The sequence below is a fragment of the Amaranthus tricolor genome, chromosome 5 (genome assembly GCF_026212465.1).
Source record: "Amaranthus tricolor cultivar Red isolate AtriRed21 chromosome 5, ASM2621246v1, whole genome shotgun sequence".
NCBI classification, from domain to species: Eukaryota; Viridiplantae; Streptophyta; class Magnoliopsida; order Caryophyllales; family Amaranthaceae; genus Amaranthus; species Amaranthus tricolor.
Window position 1 is genome coordinate 29,456,627 of NC_080051.1, and position 19,509 is coordinate 29,476,135.

At 34.6% G+C, this 19,509-nt stretch overlaps 2 protein-coding genes and 1 pseudogene across 4 annotated transcripts; all 3 read left to right on the forward strand.

The window, feature by feature from the left end:
- Positions 1-856: 856 nt before the first annotated feature.
- On the forward strand, positions 857-5,856 carry LOC130813198 (probable glycosyltransferase At5g03795). Its single transcript, XM_057678962.1, has 4 exons — positions 857-1,235; positions 3,568-3,833; positions 4,550-4,898; positions 5,009-5,856. The coding sequence occupies exons 1-4, from the start codon at positions 927-929 to the stop codon at positions 5,684-5,686; spliced, it is 1,602 nt and encodes a 533-aa protein (XP_057534945.1). The 5' UTR covers positions 857-926; the 3' UTR covers positions 5,687-5,856.
- Positions 5,857-6,737: 881 nt separating this feature from the next.
- LOC130813649 (pterocarpan synthase 1-like) lies at positions 6,738-8,057 on the forward strand (annotated as a pseudogene).
- Positions 8,058-8,780: 723 nt separating this feature from the next.
- On the forward strand, positions 8,781-19,509 carry LOC130812852 (acyl-CoA-binding domain-containing protein 6). 3 transcript variants are annotated; one of them, XM_057678468.1, is made up of 18 exons: positions 8,781-9,047; positions 9,125-9,271; positions 9,546-9,609; positions 10,902-10,980; positions 11,075-11,215; positions 11,313-11,390; positions 11,529-11,633; positions 13,571-13,637; positions 13,735-13,796; positions 15,376-15,515; positions 15,783-15,909; positions 16,033-16,147; positions 16,646-16,734; positions 17,005-17,088; positions 17,171-17,509; positions 18,128-18,643; positions 18,777-18,836; positions 19,193-19,509. In XM_057678468.1, the coding sequence occupies exons 3-18, from the start codon at positions 9,566-9,568 to the stop codon at positions 19,271-19,273; spliced, it is 2,127 nt and encodes a 708-aa protein (XP_057534451.1). In that variant the 5' UTR covers positions 8,781-9,047; positions 9,125-9,271; positions 9,546-9,565; the 3' UTR covers positions 19,274-19,509. The 3 variants fall into 3 exon arrangements, with proteins under 3 accessions (XP_057534451.1, XP_057534453.1, XP_057534452.1); XM_057678469.1 differs by having other exon boundaries at positions 8,800-9,047; positions 9,130-9,271; XM_057678470.1 differs by lacking the exon at positions 9,125-9,271.

Here is a 19,509-nt window from a genome sequence, read left to right on the forward strand (position 1 = left end):
TTAGGTCATTCGATTTACGGACCTAAGATTCATAAGCCCTACTCCCTAAACATATTACAACAAATTTATAGAGAATAAAAGTTGTTATATAAAACAGTTTTATCAAAATACGCGTTTCATACATAAGTTAAATAGCATATTTCATAAATCATCATTATCATCATCCTACCCAGTGTATCCCACTCAAAGAAAAACTATGGACAGGGTCTGGGGTGGGAAGGACGACGAAAACTCATACCCATAAAGGAGAGCGCAGCCAAAGGAGCCCCCAGTTCGAAAAAGATAAAGAGACGTAACTACATAGGAAAGATAAATTACATGCCTATAAACAAAATAAAGGAAACAAAAACTAATAAAAAAGAAACGAGAGAAGCAAGAGGGTAAGAACACCAAAGGTAATCTAAGAGGACATTAGTAGTCTAAAACATGGATATGATGCCTCCAACTACCTGTATCCCTAGTCAGACCCTCGGGGAGGTTTAACTCATGCAAGTCAGCTTTTATTTGCTCATCCCAAGTTCTTTTAAGTCTTTCTCGACTCCTCTTAAGGATATGCTTAAAATGTTGAATGCATGCAAGAAAATGCATATCCCCCTTTTTAATTTTCTTGTGTTTATATTTATGTTTCATTTTTTTTGCATGAAAGGGTGTAAACGAGGCCTAAGAAAACAGACGCCTGGCTTTATGGTGCAACCATATATTACCAGATGTTCATTTCTTTCTGAGTTACTGAATACCGACCCGTTTTTCAACGGTTCAAACCATCCATTAATCTCTTCTCTTTTCTTTATCTTCCTCCAACCGAACACTTCAACTTATTTAATTCAGACTTTAAACTAACCTCTTTTTTCCTTCATTTCATTATAAAAAAAGTTCAATTAAAGCTAAAAAAACTGAAAAACAAACAAACCCAATTAAAGAAAACAATGAAGGAAGATGAACAAAAGATGGGTTCTGTTTTTACACCATTAATGAAGCTAATTTTATGCTTCATGATCCCATTAATTTTTGTCTCTGTTTTTGTTTCTTTCTATCCGATTTCAAATCCTTCTAAATGGGTTTTTAACTCAGATGAATTAACATCAGAAAATGATCATAAATCTCAGGTTTTAGCCATGGAATTGAGGTCAAAGATTGATGAAGTTATTATACCAAAAGAAGCTACTGAAACAGAGTACTCTGTTTTTTCTAAACCTCCATTTTCTATTGAAGTTGACTCCCCTGTTTTTGCACCAGTAAGATTGCTAATTCTTAATTTTTGTGTATCATTTGTGGCCAGAATGGAGTCTTATTTTAGTTAGAATGTTAGCCACCTTTTTAGCCAATTTTTATAAAATCAACTCAATAAAAAATTCAAGATAAAATATGTTTAATGTTTAATATGTTCAGCTGCATAAGGCTTTAAAAAGTTGAAGGCCTTAATATTAATAATTTACATAGTATATTTAAATTATTTTAAGATACAAAGTTGTTTAAAAATATCATAATTTTTAAAAATTACACAGGGTTTTTAAATAATCTGCTCCGTCCCCCTTAATACGCTTTCTCACACATTCTATTCCCTCACAAAAAATGTCTTTCATTGCATGTAAATATTTTTAAATTTGTATTCTTAATGATGTTATAATTGCATGTTTATAAATGGGATTATGTATCTTCACTGTGAAAATTGGGTGTCTTATTTCAATTGGACTATATATGTATCATTTTATGTATCATTTTCGGTTTGATTCTGGCTGCGCATCACTTAGTCATCCCCTTTTCTCGGCCAATCTTGTAGCCCACAAAAGATGTCTCTTTCATTGCATGTAAATAACTTTGAATTTGTATTCTTAATGATGTTATAATTACATGTTTATAAATGGGATTATGTGGTTGTGTTTGGTGGATGTGATTGTGAATATACTTACCTTCTCTATACACTTTGGAACTATTAGTAGAATACTTCCTTCTCTTTTATTTTCTTTTTTTTTTTATCAAAATAATCATTACTTTATACTTTCGTTGAATACTAGAATACATTTAATTATATTTATTATAGATTTAATTAATGTAATTACATTTATTTTAATTATATATCTACAAATTATGTTTTTCTAGCTCATTTTTCATTATTTGGTTTACAATGAAATTATAATAATGGAAACAATAAATGAAAGAGTTTTTCATCTCTTTACCAATATTTTTCTTTATTAGATAGATACTAAGTATCATCAATTTATATATACATAGCTAAAATATTAATTGAATTTTAATCAAATGTATGGCTTAAGCAGACTCGAATTTAGATTCCTCTTTTCCTATAATTGAAAGGAAGATGTTTTTTCAATCTTTTTACTTTCCCATTCTCAACAATATCACACTTGTTTTCATTTGCACGAAAAAATAAAGCCATGAAAGATGGTGCTTAACCCAATGAATTTCCCATTCTTCACTATTAATGTTCCTTATTATTGTTCCTTTTGGTTTTTCATGTTTGTCATGCACTTATTTAATTTTAATTCTATATATATATATAATTGTATAATTGTGCATCATTAAAATCTATAAAAACTTAATATTAATAAAATTAAAAGTAAACAAATTAAACATAATCTCATTTGACTATATAAATAAAATATAAATTAAAAGTAATTAATAAATAGGTTAAAAAAAAATATAACCATTATCTTGTAAAGGAAAAAGGTGGTGAGCTCAAATGAAGTATGTATTTTCGATCCCAAAGTTGTACTAATTTGCAAGAAAAGGAAAATGGGTATAGAGCAAATTAGGAGTATAATGTATAATGTATAATGTATGATGTATAATGTATAATGTATAATGTATATTGTATACTAAATGGTAGAAATGTTTATTTCTCTAATCACCTATCTTATTATCATAATACTACTATTAAGCAAGGCTTAGATATACGCAATCTTCATTTACTTTAGAAAATCCCTATAAGCAAGGGAATAATACCTATCTGTAGGTGGTGAGTGTCAAACTCCTTCCATCCTCGTGGAAAGGAAAAAACTCGCAACCAACAACCCAAAATCATTATAAATATACATAATTTAACGAATCTATAAATAGTGGAGTATTTTTCAAAATCAAATTAGTAAAAATCTCTTGATGCTGGAAAGAGAATCAACTTGAAAACATAATCCAAAAATTATCAAATAATTTTTTGTCTTATGCACTTAAATTAAAAGTTTCTGTTTTAATTTTCTTTTGTACAAAAATACATAAAGAATTGATCAACTATAATGTAGGATGATATACATTCAACTTGGCAATTAATAAACTGGTTGTCTGGGTTAAATTTGGCTAATTATTTAGATCTTCAGTTTTTATAATTTGGTTTTGTACAACTTATATCTCAATTATGTGATGGGATAGTCGTATCGTAAACGCTACTAATAATCACATTTTTCGGGATAGATTTTCGACTATCAAATATTATTTACACCAATTGATGTGTTGCTTGATTTTGTGATAGATTTTCGACTTATGTCATTTCGGTTATTGTTGTAATCAATTTCCGCGAGTTGTTACACAAAAAGACTGATTAGCTTATGTTGACAGGTCGCGATTGGGAGTTCAATATTAATGCCGAAAGATATCCCTTCAAATCCCACCGATATTGTCGTCACGACCTCAAATGAAACACGTGCTCTTCCCATAAAGAACAAAGTAATAGAGAAGGAGGCCACGGATTTAGATAACCTTGAAATAGGGCTTCAAATGGCTCGGGCCGCAATCAAGGAGTCTAAATACTCAAATCATACGTATGACGATCCGGACTTTCGGCCTCTTGGTCCCATGTATTGGAATGCCAATGCCTTTCACAGGTACTACATTCTAATAATAGAAATGGTATACTTACTATATTTGTACTGAATTATTAAAAGTGGTACATAAACTAAAGGTATGATTTAGTCTAATTACCAAATTTGTGGTGCATGTTCAAATTGAGTAGTTGATTGAGAAATTTACTGCTGATCCTCTGAAGGTTATACTTCATTAATTATTATTCTTGTTGGGATGTGTATGAATTTCACATTAATGGTATCTGTTCACTGACTTTTTTCCTAATAAGTAATCCATTTATGTTCTCTACTCCTTTCATTTTAGTACCCTTTCTATATTTGGAAACCAGAGGAAGGACTGACAATTTAGTGCTTGTATAAGGGATTGTACATTTCAATCTTTGTCTGTTAGAGTGTATAACATACCCATGAATTTAAGCTTTTGGTTGAGTTGGTTCCATCAGAAGCCAACGTGACAAGAGGTCACGGGTTCGAATCTCAACCACCCGTATTCAAATTGGAATATTCAGCGTTAGGTATGGGGGACCTATGATGCATCCACACTTCTAGTTCAAGTGGCTTTTGTGTGAGGGGGCGTGTTAGAGTATAAAATATATCCTAGGGACTCAATCACGAACTTAAGCTTTTGGTTGAGTTGGTTGCTTGACATTGTTCTGTCTTATAGTGCAAAAACGAGACCACATTGTATTATATCCTCCGAGTTGTAAAATTTTAACTCAAACGAAACAATATTGCAGGAGCTACCTTGAAATGGAGAAACGGTTCAAGGTGTACGTTTACGAAGAAGGAGAACCTCCATTGTTTCATAATGGTCCTTGCAAAAGTATATACTCAACCGAAGGGAACTTCATACACCTACTGGAGATCAATAATCAGTTTCGAACCAAGAAACCAGAGAAGGCTCATGTTTTCTTCCTCCCCCTCAGTGTCGTCATGATGGTTCATTATGTTTATCGACGAGATTCACATGACTTTGGTCCCATTCGACACACTATGAGAGATTACGTTAAAGTCATATCTAGTAAATATCCTTACTGGAATCGCAGCCTTGGAGCCGATCATTTTATGCTCTCTTGTCATGATTGGGTATGTTTATTGACGATTAGTATCAATTCTCTAGTTAACCAATACGTTTGGTACTTACATTGACATTTTTTGGTTACTAATGTTGAATTGCCTCTTGTTTGTTCTTGAAGGGTCCGGAAGCATCATTTTCAGTTCCATATCTAGCAAAGAACTCTATTCGGGTATTATGCAATGCCAATACCTCCGAAGGGTTTAAGCCTCGAAAAGACATATCTCTTCCCGAGATCAATCTTCGAACGGGCTTCATCAAGGGCTTCGTTGGTGGACCATCTCCATCAAGCCGCTCTATATTGGCTTTCTTTGCGGGTGGCCTTCACGGACCCATTAGGCCAATCCTATTAGAGCATTGGGGGAACAAGAACGATCCGGATTTAAAAATCTACAATTACCTCCCTAAGGGTGTTTCCTACTATGCCATGCTAAGGAATAGCAAATTTTGTGTTTGCCCTAGTGGTTATGAAGTCGCAAGCCCTCGGGTGGTGGAGGCGATCTACACCGGATGTGTCCCGGTTCTTGTCTCGGATCACTACGTTCCACCATTTAGCGACGTATTAAATTGGAAGTCCTTCGCTATCGAGGTCTCGGTCAAGGACATACCGAACTTGAAGACCATCTTATTGAGCATTTCAACGAAGAAATATTTGAAAATGTATAGACGAGTGCTTCAAGTAAGAAGGCATTTTGAGGTGCATTCGCCTCCCAAACGGTATGATTTCTTCCACATGATACTTCATTCCGTTTGGCTACGACGATTGAATGTTCATATTAATGGTCACCAAGAATCGTAAGGCCTATCGAGGAGTTGAAAGGATATTGTATCATGTAGAGAAGGATGAGATTTCAGTGTACTAATCCATTGGGTATGGGCTTATATAGCTAAATGTACTTAACTCCCTAGTAATTACTATTTACTAATTATGGTTCGACTAATATAATAAAGCTAGCTATATGCCTGAAATCTTTGTTCTTCTGCAATAATGAGCAACATAAGTCAGATATATTGTAAAAAAATATAGCCGTTGTAATAGTTTCCTTATGCCCTCTGTCCTCAATAATCTCCAACAGAAAAAAAAAAAATTTAAGACGTACAATTAGATGGATATGATTTATTTCTGTTGATAACAATTATGATTTATTTCTGTTGATAACAATTAAAAATCATACTTGGTGTCTTCTTCTCATGGGTAGAGGCAAATACAAAAAATTACTGATTAATAAAAGAAAAAATAAATACGTAAGTTTCAGCCTATTAAATTCTTCCACGTAAGAGTGATTTACCAATATTTAGATTATCTCGAGACAAATATAAACCCATTGATCATTTGACCCCATTTGAATTTTTCGACTATTAAAATTAGTTATATTTGCTATATATATATATATATATATATATATATATAATAAGAAAAAATAAAGAAAAAAAGACTATTGCACTAAATTCACTTGACATTTAAATAACTAAACAAATATCTAAAATTGTAAGTGGTGGAGTATATTCTTATAATTTTGATTCTCACTTTTGAATTCATTTAATTTAAAATCTGAACTTACCACATTTTTATTATTTTTTTTACAAAGTTTATTTTTATGTATTCATATTAATAATAACGCAACTCTCATTTACGTAATTATTATGGTTAAATTTTTTACAATTTTGTTAGATGTGTAACATTTAGTATGGTCTCCCCATATAAGTACCTAGTCTCACCAATACGCAGCTTGATATATTTTTTTGATGGCTTCATTCCTTCTTGTGTTCCTCACATATTCTGATCTTCCTTCTCTTGCTCATTATTGGTGGTGAGTTTGGGGTAGGCTTGGACAGAGTATAAGATGTGAATGGGACGAGGATTGGTTGAGTACAAGACGAGTATACGGGTATGATGGATGTACCGACTTAGATAGTGGTGGTGATGATCTTAGAGACATACCCGCGTGAGTAAACGTGTATATTGGAGTATAAGTTTACCCACTATTAGTGCTAGATATGAACATTTTGAGTCACTACATATTAATACGTTAACTTCTAATACTCATTTTCATTATATCTAGTGTATTTCCCTTATAAAAATCCTAATCAATCTTAGCTTGAATTTATAATTACACTTTGACGATCTTATTGAAACTTAATAGTCTTGTTTAGATTTGAATACTAGTTCAACAAATTGAATAAATCAAACACATCTCCTACATGTTCATATGAAAAAAGAAAATTATGATACCACCTTTCAGAAGAAGAGGAAAATAAATTTCATTTTTATAGAGACTTTAGGACTGTCTAGACTATAATTCTGGTAATTTGATATAAAAATATATTAATATTGAATTGTGTGACATTTAACAACAGAAAATGGTAGACATTGTTTCAATATACATGCAGAGAGCCAGAGACAAATATTCGGTCCACCATATACTTTATTCTAGTGTCCTAAACTTACCATTTTCAACCCTTTGAACTTTCCACAAAAATATGTATTAAATTCTACTACATCACATATCAAAGAGACAATTCTAACATATCAAGCTAAGTTAAGTTTGAAAATTCATCCTTCCGTTTCAAATTATAATGCCCAAATGATCTCAAATTTCCTATACTACACCAGTATTACACTCTCTGCACCCTGCATCATGTTTTTCTCATTGATTCATGTTCTACTCCTTTTCCTTCTTCCGGCCTTTACCAAATCAACATCTAACCATCATGACTAGCACCACCACGACAACTCGAGCCTAAAATCCTTACATTTTTCACTCTATCAACACGAAACGATCAACAAAACTGCTTACATTATATTAGATGGAGTAACAGGACCTAATGTTAGTCAAACAACTACTCCATTTGGAACCATATTTGCCTTCCAAGATCCACTTACTACCACACCATCTTATAACTCGTCGTCCATGGTCCTTGGCACTGCCTAAGGGACTTCTATAACGTTGAGCCTTGATGGGCTACAAAGTATATCCATGGCTAAGATCACTCTCAATTTCAAACATCGTAAAGGCTCAATCTCGATTCTTGGAGTGACTCACAATACAAAGCCTTCGGATCATCCTGTGGTTGGTGGCACGGGAGACTTTTTGTTTGTTCAAGGTTATATTACTGTTGTTTACAAGATTGAGTTTCATCTCTATTGGCCTCCTTATGCACATTACTAATTTGAGTTATATATGTAGAGTTCAATAATGATAGAAGAGAACCGATTCACAATCTCAAAGCATATTATAATCCTTCTATGACCACCTTTAATCCCAATAATAAGTTAATGACTAACCCTTAAAACTCCAAATAACAACATTTCAAGTGATATTATAGAAAAATTTAAAAATATGGTAAATATGTTTTTTTTTTAGCTTAGAAAGAGGTAATACTATGTGAAAATCGAAACTATGACCTTATTCGGAAAAAATGATACTTGTTACACTATAACTAAAGCAAAAACCAATTTTAAACCATTGCAAAGAAGTTGATGATCATAAATTGTACTAACTCTATTCTATATTACTTGCACCAAATAAAACTTTTGCGCAATCTAATGCGATTGTCGAATCGTTTATATCTAGAATTATACATAACTAAAAGTTTAAAAAATTTGATATTATAAAAATATACGCCGAGACAAATAAAATAAAATCCCACATAATTATATTTTTTTCTCATATAATAGTCGAAATATGTAAAAACCCATATAATGATAAATATTGCAAAAATTGATTTAGTAGTATAATATGGATAATGAGAAGTCACGTGCGATGGAGGGGGTGATGAAGTGAGTAAAAAAGGAACTACCATAGAGAACATGGTCCCGCAAACATTGCAATATTGCCGCACGTAATAAATGCATGGCTTCTCATTCGAAGTAAAAACTGTACTGTCAATGGCACCCATTTCTCGCTGTTACTTTTTGTCCATATCTCTTTCTTCCTTTCTTTTTGCATCATTTCCAATACTCCAACCGTCTACTCCTACTTCTCACTCTCCCCTGCGCACTTTAGCATCAACCCTTACCCTATCTCATTATCCTTTTTCTTTCTCTCTCCCTTTCGGGCATTTACTCACCTGAAAACGCCGTCGTTTTAGCTTAAGTTATCTGAAACCCATGATGGGGATGTGTTTATTCAGTATTACTACATCTACTTACAAATTAGGTGAAATGCATTTCTAATCTCTGGGTTGTTTTTAAATTTGTTTGAATTGATTATTCATGAAATTGGGATTTTTATAGGTCAGACTCACAAGCAGATTAATCTCAAGTTTACAAGAAATTGATTCCGGATGTTATCTATTAAGGGTGTCATAAAACTGAGTGTTTTGTGTTTATATTATACTGTTTGGTGAATTGTTCAATTGGGTTAGTGAGTAGGAAGTGAAGGTAAAATCGAAATACCATCTGCATTTTATTGCTTTATACTCCCTAAATTTTGTGGGTTTTTAAAGAATAAAATAAAATATCCTTCCTTTTTAGTTGGTGAATTAGATAGTTAATAAAGGTGATTTCTTTTTTTAAATAATGCTACTTTTTGTATAAAGGGTGGAGTTTTGTGCTTTTGAATTAGTACTAAATATATTAGTAGTATGTAGTATATACCTACACTAATGAATGAGTATCCTAATTTACAATTTTTTTCCTGTTTACTTGCTATTAGGAGATTGAAGAGCTTGTCAAATGAAAATGTTTGGGTTTTCTCGGAGGCGGACCAAAGTTGGAAGGTTCAGTTCTCTCTCTCTTTTCATAAACTAGTTGCTTTTTTTGGCCCAAATAATGTACGATTACAGTGACCACTCTAGGTGGGAGTAGATCTTAGTGTGGACTTACGGTTCGTTTGGCAGTCGTTATTAAATGGTTGAAATGGTAATGAAAATTTAGTATAATTTTATTGTGAAAATCTCTTAACAAGTTTATGCTCATATTAATTGTACTCTAATCATCTCAATTTCTTCATAAATTTTATTTCAATGCATTAGCATTTGGAGACGTGGAATTAAGTGGTAATGAAAAGTTAAACAAAACAACTTCTTTTATTGTCAACTCTTCATTATTATAAGAATGACATGCTAAAATTTAAACTACTATTTATTTCCATTATCACCTTTTAGTATAACAATCAAACGGACCGTTAGTGCTCACTAAAAGGATGTGCAACAATCTTAATCTTTAAAAGTATAGTTAGAAAGGGTCATTTAGTGGGGTGGAGAGCAATGAGTATAGAGAGGTGAAGAGGCAATTTAGGAATGAATATCGTGCCCTAAGTCTATATTAGACTTATGTTTTTGTGTAGTAACTAGTAGCTGTTGTTGTTTATTGGATTTTAGACATACTGCAAAAATGTGGTTTCGGTCTTGATTGATGTGGTTGTTATCATCAAATATCAGCCAAAATTATGCTGGCCTAAATATGAATTTTAACCTTTACGATGCTAGTAAAATTGCTTTGGTAGATTTGAAAATCTTTTAAAGTAATTTGGTGTTCAAGGAACCTTCATTCAATGCTAATAAATTATGGATGTATCATGTCCAATTCTAGGAATTGCTTGTTCTGAGTTTTTAACATTTCATGATTTCATCCCTTTTAAGCAATTTTGGTACTGATAATGCAATTATGCTCTGCATGTATACTAATCATTGAGAACTAGAAGTTACAATGCTGTTATCGAGCATGCAGCGCATGTTTAAACATTAAAATACATCATTTTGCTGCTATTCAAAGTTTGCTTGATTGATACCTGTTGATCACTTGTACATGAAAGTTCATGGTTCTTCAGTTTTTAGGTAGTTATTGACTTATTTCTTTTGGTCGTGTTAAGTTCCCTTCTACATGTATTTTGGGGTTTTTTGGGGTTATAATAAAACTATAGACTGACTATAAATTTAGTTCCTATGCGGGATACACTGGATATGATGATCATGATGATGATTGATGACTGAATATAAATTTAGTTTTCTCTTATTCAGGCTTTTGTTTTTCAGAGTTCTAATGATGCCAACCTTCTTTTTTGCCTCAGGATGAAGATGCATCTCTCTGACCCTGCCCAAGGAACTAAAAGTCCTTTAAGACCTCTCAAGCGGAGTACACATTCCAATGTAAAACATCAGACTTACCTGGCTTTGTGTAGCACCGGGTCTGGATGAGGAATTTGACTATGTAAGGATAATGTTTTTACTTGACACTTGACAGGGTGAAAGTGTCGTGGTTACTGTTGACCGTGCAGGCGAAACTGATAGTGCTGCTCGTGATATCAACAATTGCACATCTGGAAGCTGTGAGAGTTGGATGGTTTTGTCAATTGCGGGGGACAAGCCAAAACCTCGCTTCAATGTAAAGTTCTTATTTCACTTTAATCACTCAGGCTTTGACCTATTTGGAATTTGAACCAAGCTACATAAGTTGAGTTTTTTCGTGTATTTCTGAGCAGCATGCTGCAACGGTGGTAGGAAACAAGATGGTGGTGGTTGGTGGAGAATCCATACATGGAATGTTAGATGATGTGCAGGTTTGCTCTTTTTAATCTAATCTGTCTAATAGATGTTTGTTGTAAAGAGTTTCTTAAAGTAAATTGTATCCTTGGTGTTTCCTTGAACAATTTGTGCATGATTTGTTTGGGTGTTTGATAATTGATTCCCCTTTGCAGGTGCTTAGTTTTGATCAATTTTCATGGACGTCAGCCTCTTCGAAAATATACTTGTCTCCCACTAGTTTACCTTTGAAGATCCCATCTTGCCGAGGGCATAGCTTGGTATGATTCCCAGTACTTATTGTGTTAGATTTTGATTGACTATTATAAGCCCATAAGATATTTTGGTGTCATAGACCAAAAAATGGTTCTCCCTTTGAGATATGAGGCATTTGTGCATATTAAGGTTCAATAATTAGTGTAATGAGTTTACTTTGATTACATGTCTAATGCTATTGTTTTCACAATTTATATTAATATCCACAACGACATGCCATTACTCCAATGCCAATTGGTGAATGCAATCTTACCCTTAACAAATATTGTTTCAATATGTATGAGGATAATGAAAATACATTTTTAGGTAAATTATGTTTTATTGTCAACTTGGTTTAGAAGTGAACAATCAAAGTTCAACATTGAAAACTATAGAAGTCTTTTAATGTTATACGAGGGATTAGCTTATTCCATGTCTAAAGTGAAGAAAGGATCTTGTGTGTTGATTGATTGGATGGGAAAGTTGGACCTTACTATATGGATTTGTGTGAAGATGATTAGATTCTAACAACAAAAAGGATGAATTGATGAGTCGTCATGCATATTTTAACTTCCATGATTATTTCATGTATAGATAAACGGATCCGTTACTAAAAATACTTTAGTATGACCTGCAACATAGGGTGCACTTAGGCGCTAGGAGCTTATGCTGGAGAGCACCTCAAACAAGGCAGCGCAAGGTGATGTTGTAAAGTGCAGGGCAGGTGCCTGAGGTGCACAGATTGACACAATTGGACAGTTTCTGTTTTCTTTATGAAAAAATCTCTATGCTTCCCATGCTGGAGGTGCCCACATGAGGTTCATGAAGGTGTTGCATATTCCAGTGGCCTGTGCGTTGTGCATCTTACTGCTAAGACTTGGGAAGGTTAATGAATTATCTGTTAGGATGCCAATAAGGAGGCCGGAGGCGGCTCAACCAAAATTTGATATCTGTTACCCACAATACACACAACATGCACTATTTGCCACTAAATTGGCTTTCACCTAGGTAAAGTAAAGAGGGGTTGGATGTACTTGTTGCAGTAAAGAGTTTGGTCTCTGTAACCTAATACCCACCGTACCAATGTGAATCAAGTCACCACCTTTTTGAAAGCCTCATACTCCAAATTCGAGTATTCATAACTACTTTGCACCAAGAATATCATATGGTTCTTATGATTGTCATATGCAGTTAGAATTGTGGGTATGAGGTGGGGTGGTGAGAACATAGTGGTTACCATCTCAAGATCATATTCATCTGACGGCAACTCTTGTCTTTCATATACCTTAAGGTGAAACTTTCTATTTAAGATACTTATTTTCTCTATGTGCCATAGTGACGGCAAACATGCTAGCAGGTAGGATACTGGTGTTAATCCTTCTAACTACCAATATCTGGATTATGGCTCTAGACTGATGATTGTTTACGATATACTTGATTAATCCTTCAACAACAGCAATGCCAAGTCTTAATTCCCAACAGTATGTTTTTCGGGAGAAAGGAGGAAGTGGCAAGGATTCAATTTTTGAAAATTGCTTTTGTTGTTAAAAATTCAACGTAATATATCAATAAATGATCGTAATTTAATGTGATTAATGTGTATATTTTTTGAGCCATTTGTCCAAAGACTGTATTTTTCTGGCCCTTACCATCATTGTCATTCTAAATACAGTTTATAAGATTGTGAGAATCTTCCTGTCTTCAAGGTCTTGATTTGGTAATGTCTTACACAGTTACACTGCATAACGGACATCTATATAGGTGGCTTGCACTATACTTACATCGCAAGCAAAGCATACTCGTTTTAAGATTAATTCCCCAAAAGTTTATCCTGCTAGATGGCTTGCTGTATGTTTTGGTGTTTGAATGTAACTTTTATTTATTCGCAAGTTTGCAGGTGTTGTGCCGTGGAATTCCATTTATTCATCAAAACTATATATTTATTCCTTGTTCTCTTGATTAGGTTTCCTGTGGTAAGAAAGCTCTCTTGATTGGAGGAAAGACTGATCCTGGCAGTGAAAAGATGTCAGGTTTGCATCTTGAGCACTATTACTGACTATTGCTCTTCTTGCTAAACTCTATTGCTTGTGATGAGTTAAAGAGTTGTTTTGTGTTCATGTTCTGCAGTATGGGCATTTGATACAGAAACAGAATGCTGGTCACTAATGGAAGCAAAGGGCGATGCACCGGTACGCTCTCTTCATGGCTTCTAACAGTAACATTGCCAAAACCTTAATCCTTATAGTATGGGGTTCGCAGACATTTCCATGTTTATTTGCATCGAACTTCTATCACTAAGCTTACTCATTTCTCACGTTCATAACAAAAACTGACCCATATCTAGCTGTAGTAATCGATATCAAAACTGAGACTTTCTTTAGGATATTGAGATTAACTAATTGATATCCTTTTACAAATGACCCTTTTTGTTGAAGAAACATGACTGTGTTTGCTGCTTTTCTCCTAAAGCTTGTGTTTTGATAGGATCATCATGGAACACGGTAACTGAACATGTCTAACTTCTTTAATATTTCGTGGAAAGTGGAAAGTGGAAAGTAGAAAGATGATTATGGAACACGGCAACTGAACATGTCTAACTTCTTTAATGTTCTGTGGAAGAAGGAAAATTTATAGGTTTTGGAGTCCTGTAAATTCACGATGCCTCTCTGTCTATAATATTGTTGGGTTGAGGCTTTGGCAGAAAGTAGTAGTTAAAACATAAATTATGAGACAACTGAGATTCATGCATGAAAAAAATACTTATTGGTCTTTGTATGTATAATCTGTGCTTCTGAATGTATTGGGCATGGCAATTGTCTTGTATTTGTATTTAACACGCTTTCAATGGTTTTCAGACCACAAGTATCCTAAATATGTGAGACTGACAAAGCGTTGCGTGTTCAGTGTCCCTAATCCTTTTGACCATGTTTCTCTTTTTCTTGAGGAAGGTTTTGCTTTTTTTTTTTTTTCTTCAAGAAATGGTCCTATAAAATGAAGTGGCACAAAACTACCTTTTATGAAATTTTTTTGAGAAGATACCGTATTGTTGGATTCCGGGAGTTGACTAAGATATCTATTGTAGACGCATGCATAAAGGCCACATATTTTATTTCTGTTTTTTCCATCAATTGTTTTCAGTACCCATCACAGTACCACTAAACATTACACAAGCTACTATGAAGTTGTAAGAAAGGAGTGAGAATAGAAGTTAAACAAAAGTTGAGTAAAGAAGAGAAGAGGAAGAAAAAGGATTAAGAAGAGGTTGCATATTTTAATAGACGTTGTCTTGGTTTGAAAGAAAAGAAAAAGGATCAATGATGTACTATTGGCTTGGTTTAAATTTACAAGCCTCTCTACTTTGCATACTTTTAATAGTTTATTATTGGTTTCATAAAGTTAAAATTGGAATAGAAATAAAAAAAAACTCACTTAGAGTTCTCCTTGAGGTATAAATAAATGTGAGTTATTATGTGCCTCCTAAGTTCTACAATTCTACCCAGCACCAACCAATCAAAGGTAGAATGAAAATGACATTGGAGGACACTAATCAATTTCATTAGGAAAAAAAAAACTCTTGTGAGAGACCGTCTCTCGGTTAGACGACCTCAAATAAAGAGTTCATATTCTCATAGTATGTACTAGATGGACTATTTAATCCATATATAAGGACCGTCTCTTGGTGAGACCGTCTCATACAAGAATATGTTTTTATGTTGGAGCTGTTATTTTGATAGCAGTGATTCTGAATGGATGCTTGTGACTATGTAGGTTGCTCGCAGTGGCCATACAGTGGTCAAATCGAGTTCGGTTTTAATCCTTTTTGGAGGTGAGGATTCTAAACGAAGGAAGTTAAATGATCTTCACATGTTTGATTTGAAGTCAATGACGTGGCTACCTCTTCAATGCACGTAAGTGGCTCTCACTTTCTGCTTGTTCCATTAAACTTTCCCTCAAATCTTTTTGGTCTCTTTGTTATATTCTTACGTAGTAATAAAAGATTAAATGCTAGTTGATATGTGTGTTTTTGTAAGGAAAGTCCATGGTAATGTTTTTCCGCCCCAAAACACGTATTTTTCTTTATAATTATTTATTATTTCAAAAAGAAATTATGATGGAAATCTTATAGAATTGATATTGACATGGGACATAACACTGTCGTTACTATGGATGGGCAGGGGAACAGGACCATCTCCTAGGTCCAATCATGTTGCAGCACTATACGATGACAGGATACTCTATATCTTTGGTGGTTCTTCAAGGTCTAAAACTTTTAACGACTTGTACTCATTAGATTTTGAGACGGTAAGTTAAAACATTTTAACTTATATTTCCATACTAAGTTTTCAATCCGATGTTGAGATGTTTCTCGTTCCTTAAATGTTCAATTGATTGATTTAAGATGTAAAATATTACGTTATGTCTTAGATGATGTGGTCAAGAATCAAGATCCGAGGTTTCCATCCTTCACCAAGAGCCGGTTGTTGTGGCGTGCTGTGTGGAACTAAATGGTATATCACTGGTGGTGGAAGCCGGAAGAAAAGTAAGCATAAGTTTCTGCTTGATTTCGGTTTTACTCTCTTTGCATATGCTTCTGAGTTGTATTGCTGGGATGATATATCCTAGTTTTGTCGAAGAAAAAATCTTTCTAACGTTTAGAAACAATCAAAAAGAACATACGATCCTATGCAGTGTTATATAGTCCATCATTGTGTAACATAATTCGCTTTTTGAATTCGTGATTCGCTCAAATTTTCCTAGAATAGTCCAAAACCGACCATAATTCGTTTTTTTGATTTGCGATCCGCGAGGAGATTAGTGAATCATGTGACACTGGTGAGACCCACCAAAAACATGGTCAAGCTTTCTAGTCCATTGGGAATGTACAACTTTAATGCACAACATTAGATAGAGTTGCCCAGTTGGGCATCTCCTTTTTGTTATGGATGGAAGGTCTATAGCAATAAAACTGCCATATCGACAAACTGATTCAAAATACTCATGGCTTACCTTTTTACGTTATTTTTTGTGCCTTGTGCAGGACATTCGGAGACCTTAGTTTTTGATGTCGTAAAAGTTGAATGGTTGGTTGCGACTTTGTCACCTCCATCATCCATCACAACCAATAAAGTGAGCTATCTTCTATCTCTTTCTCTCCCTCCCACGGTCCCAACCCATCCCCAGTTCCACCCATACTCAACCCCTTGTAAGAACCTTTTATGTGCTGTATAATCCCTATGCATCTGAAAAAACTGATTTGAATAGATTGCTTACAGTTTCATCTGTTTCCAATGTGCTTAAAAATTAAGTGTTGCACTTGTTGTGTGGCCCGTGGCATCTTTAGGATTATGTCATACAATATATATACTCCACTTTAATATTACTTGATGTAATTTGCAGGGATTTAGTCTTGTGTTGGTACAACACAAGGAGAGGGACTTCCTTGTTGCATTTGGAGGATATAGGAAAGAACCATCAAATCAGGTTGGATAAAATCTCTCCCTTTGCTGGTTTAACAAATCTATTGAAGTTTTAATTTATTATTATTATTTTTGTTATTTTACAGGTGGAAGTGCTGATTTTGGACAAGAGTGGAACCTCTTCTGGGAGAAGGTTGGCCCCAATAAAAAATCCTGGGCAATTGCCATCGCATAAACGCTCTTCATCTAATGAATTTGCATCTCAACTCTACGGTGCTTCATCCTGTCCAGTTGATTCCCTTAGACAAAATTTATCATCCATCATAGAAGAACACGGCTCTTCTAGGAGATCTTTGTCAGAGGCTGTTCTTGCCGATTCAGCAAATGCCTTAGGAAGTGTGTCTCTCAGGAAGCAGTTTCACAACGAGGAGGAAAAAACACGTAAACCGACAAAATGTTCGGACGATGAGAATTCATATGCACAGGTGGGTCCATGCATCTTACTTTCACCCTTGTTAATATTATCACAATTTCTACTTGATATGCAAGACTAGACCCGTTGCATTTTCTTCGGGAGTTCAATCATGTTGACTCCTGGTTGTTTTGGCTCTTGTGACATTTAAGTAAAATTTGATGAATGCTTAACTGTGTGGTTTCCTGTCAAATATAACATGATCTGATTCGAGAATAATTTTAATGCCTACTACTTTTCTTCATGACTATCTCCCTCCTCGTGTTTGTATCTGATTGTGTTTCTTTCAAAACAATCTTCCCACTAATCTTGACTAACTAGAGTCTAGAGGTAAGAAGATTGTTAGGCCGTGACAATTCGTCACATGATAGGCCCATGGGCCCACTTGTGTGGACGCACCCACGGGGGACCCGTGGGTTCAGGCCCACAAACCCACGAGTAATGAGCGTTGACTTGTATACAACACATGATGAGTTTAACTCTATCCCAAAACCATATGGTATTAGGAGGATTACTCATAAAGTATAATATACAAGTCTACAACCCACTATTTTGGCGATGTAGGATCCTCACATGTGAAGTATTTTTAACAAACTGTACATTAGAAATTAACAAAGTCAATGAATTTCAGTTCTTAGAACAAAGAAGGCCCCCAGAAACAGCTCCAGCTGAGACCTCAGGCAGATTTATCATGGAAGACGTAGCATCTTTGTCAGAGTCTGGAAACCTTAGTGTCCCCAGTTCGGTATGTGAAAAGTTTCCCCTCGATAATGAGGAGATGCTTTTCCCAGAAAGTGAGGAGAAATGTGGAGTTTTTTCTGCCCCCTCAAGCGTATATCAATTGTATGAAACAAGAATGGCTGCCTTGATAAGGAAAAATGGGATGCTTGAAGGTCAACTGGCAGCGGCTTTAGCAAGTCGTGAAGCCGCTGAGAAAAACGCGTCAGCGACTCTAAAAAGTAGGCAAGAGGCGGAGAAAAAGCTGGCAGATACAGTGAAGGAATTGGAGTTGCTGAAAGAGAAGTTATCGGGTATGGAGCTTGCACAGGAAGAGGCTAACAACTTGTCAAATATTGTACATTCAGACAATGTAAGGCTCGAACATGATGTAGCTTTCTTGAAAGCTGTCTTGGATGACACCCAAAAGGTATATAGCTTTCTTCGACATTCGTTTAACTTGACAAATCGGGATTTCGAGTATTTCCGTAATGCATCAGTCAATCGCACACTTTCTTATTTCCATCTCTTTTGTATCTTTTTCCCTTATAATGTGCATGTAGGAGCTACATTCGACAAGGGGGATGCTAGCTAATGAACGAGCAAGAGCTTTCCAGTTGCAGGTATGAAGTCTGGATTTCATGTTTAAGTTGTATTTTTATATTACGATGCAACTTTCATTTGGAAAAGGAAACACCCTTGTTAAAACTTAAACCTTGTATTTCCCCGATTGTATACCGACATTCACATAAAGTGCATCCCAATTTAACATGGTATATTGGTATCAGAGCCACGAAAATGGTGTGCACACTAACCCTTCCTCCCATAGCCATATAGTTTTGGGATGGATCTCCTTGGCTTATGAAGTGTGCACCTCGTATTTCCCTGATTGTATGTTGACATTTACAATTTGTCTAGCTGGTAACTGTTTGGAAAAACGTGTTGGTGCATTAATTCGGTTCTCTTGCACGATTTACAGGTTGAAGTTTTTCATTTGAAGCAGAGACTGCAATCATTAGAGAATCGAAATCCCACGCCAAGAAAACCATTCCAAGTATAAATAACCCGATTCCACGAACCAAATGTTTTCCAAATTCGACGTCAAAATTTTTGGGCATTGTTTAATTTTGACGTTTTTAAACTGTATACTATATTTCATTAACATACATTATGATGTGTTGTAAATATGAAGAGCAGATCTGAATATCATCCATTTATCAGCTGCTATTTTCCATTTTTTCACTTCTGGTCAAGCTGTTTCAAGTTGTATCACATCTTAATTCACTTTCGAAGGGG

What these genes read in the sequence shown, in the direction of transcription:
- LOC130813198 (XM_057678962.1), top strand. Translation starts at nt 927, where the DNA reads ATGAAGGAAGATGAACAAAAGATGGGTTCTGTTTTTACACCATTAATG. An exon ending in ACTCCCCTGTTTTTGCACCA is followed by an intron (nt 1,236 to 3,567) that starts GTAAGATTGCTA and finishes TTATGTTGACAG; the next exon opens with GTCGCGATTGGGAGTTCAAT. An exon ending in AATGCCAATGCCTTTCACAG is followed by an intron (nt 3,834 to 4,549) that starts GTACTACATTCT and finishes ACAATATTGCAG; the next exon opens with GAGCTACCTTGAAATGGAGA.
- LOC130812852 (XM_057678468.1), top strand. Translation starts at nt 9,566, where the DNA reads ATGAAAATGTTTGGGTTTTCTCGGAGGCGGACCAAAGTTGGAAG. An exon ending in TGGCTACCTCTTCAATGCAC is followed by an intron (nt 15,516 to 15,782) that starts GTAAGTGGCTCT and finishes ATGGATGGGCAG; the next exon opens with GGGAACAGGACCATCTCCTA. An exon ending in ACTCATTAGATTTTGAGACG is followed by an intron (nt 15,910 to 16,032) that starts GTAAGTTAAAAC and finishes GTTATGTCTTAG; the next exon opens with ATGATGTGGTCAAGAATCAA.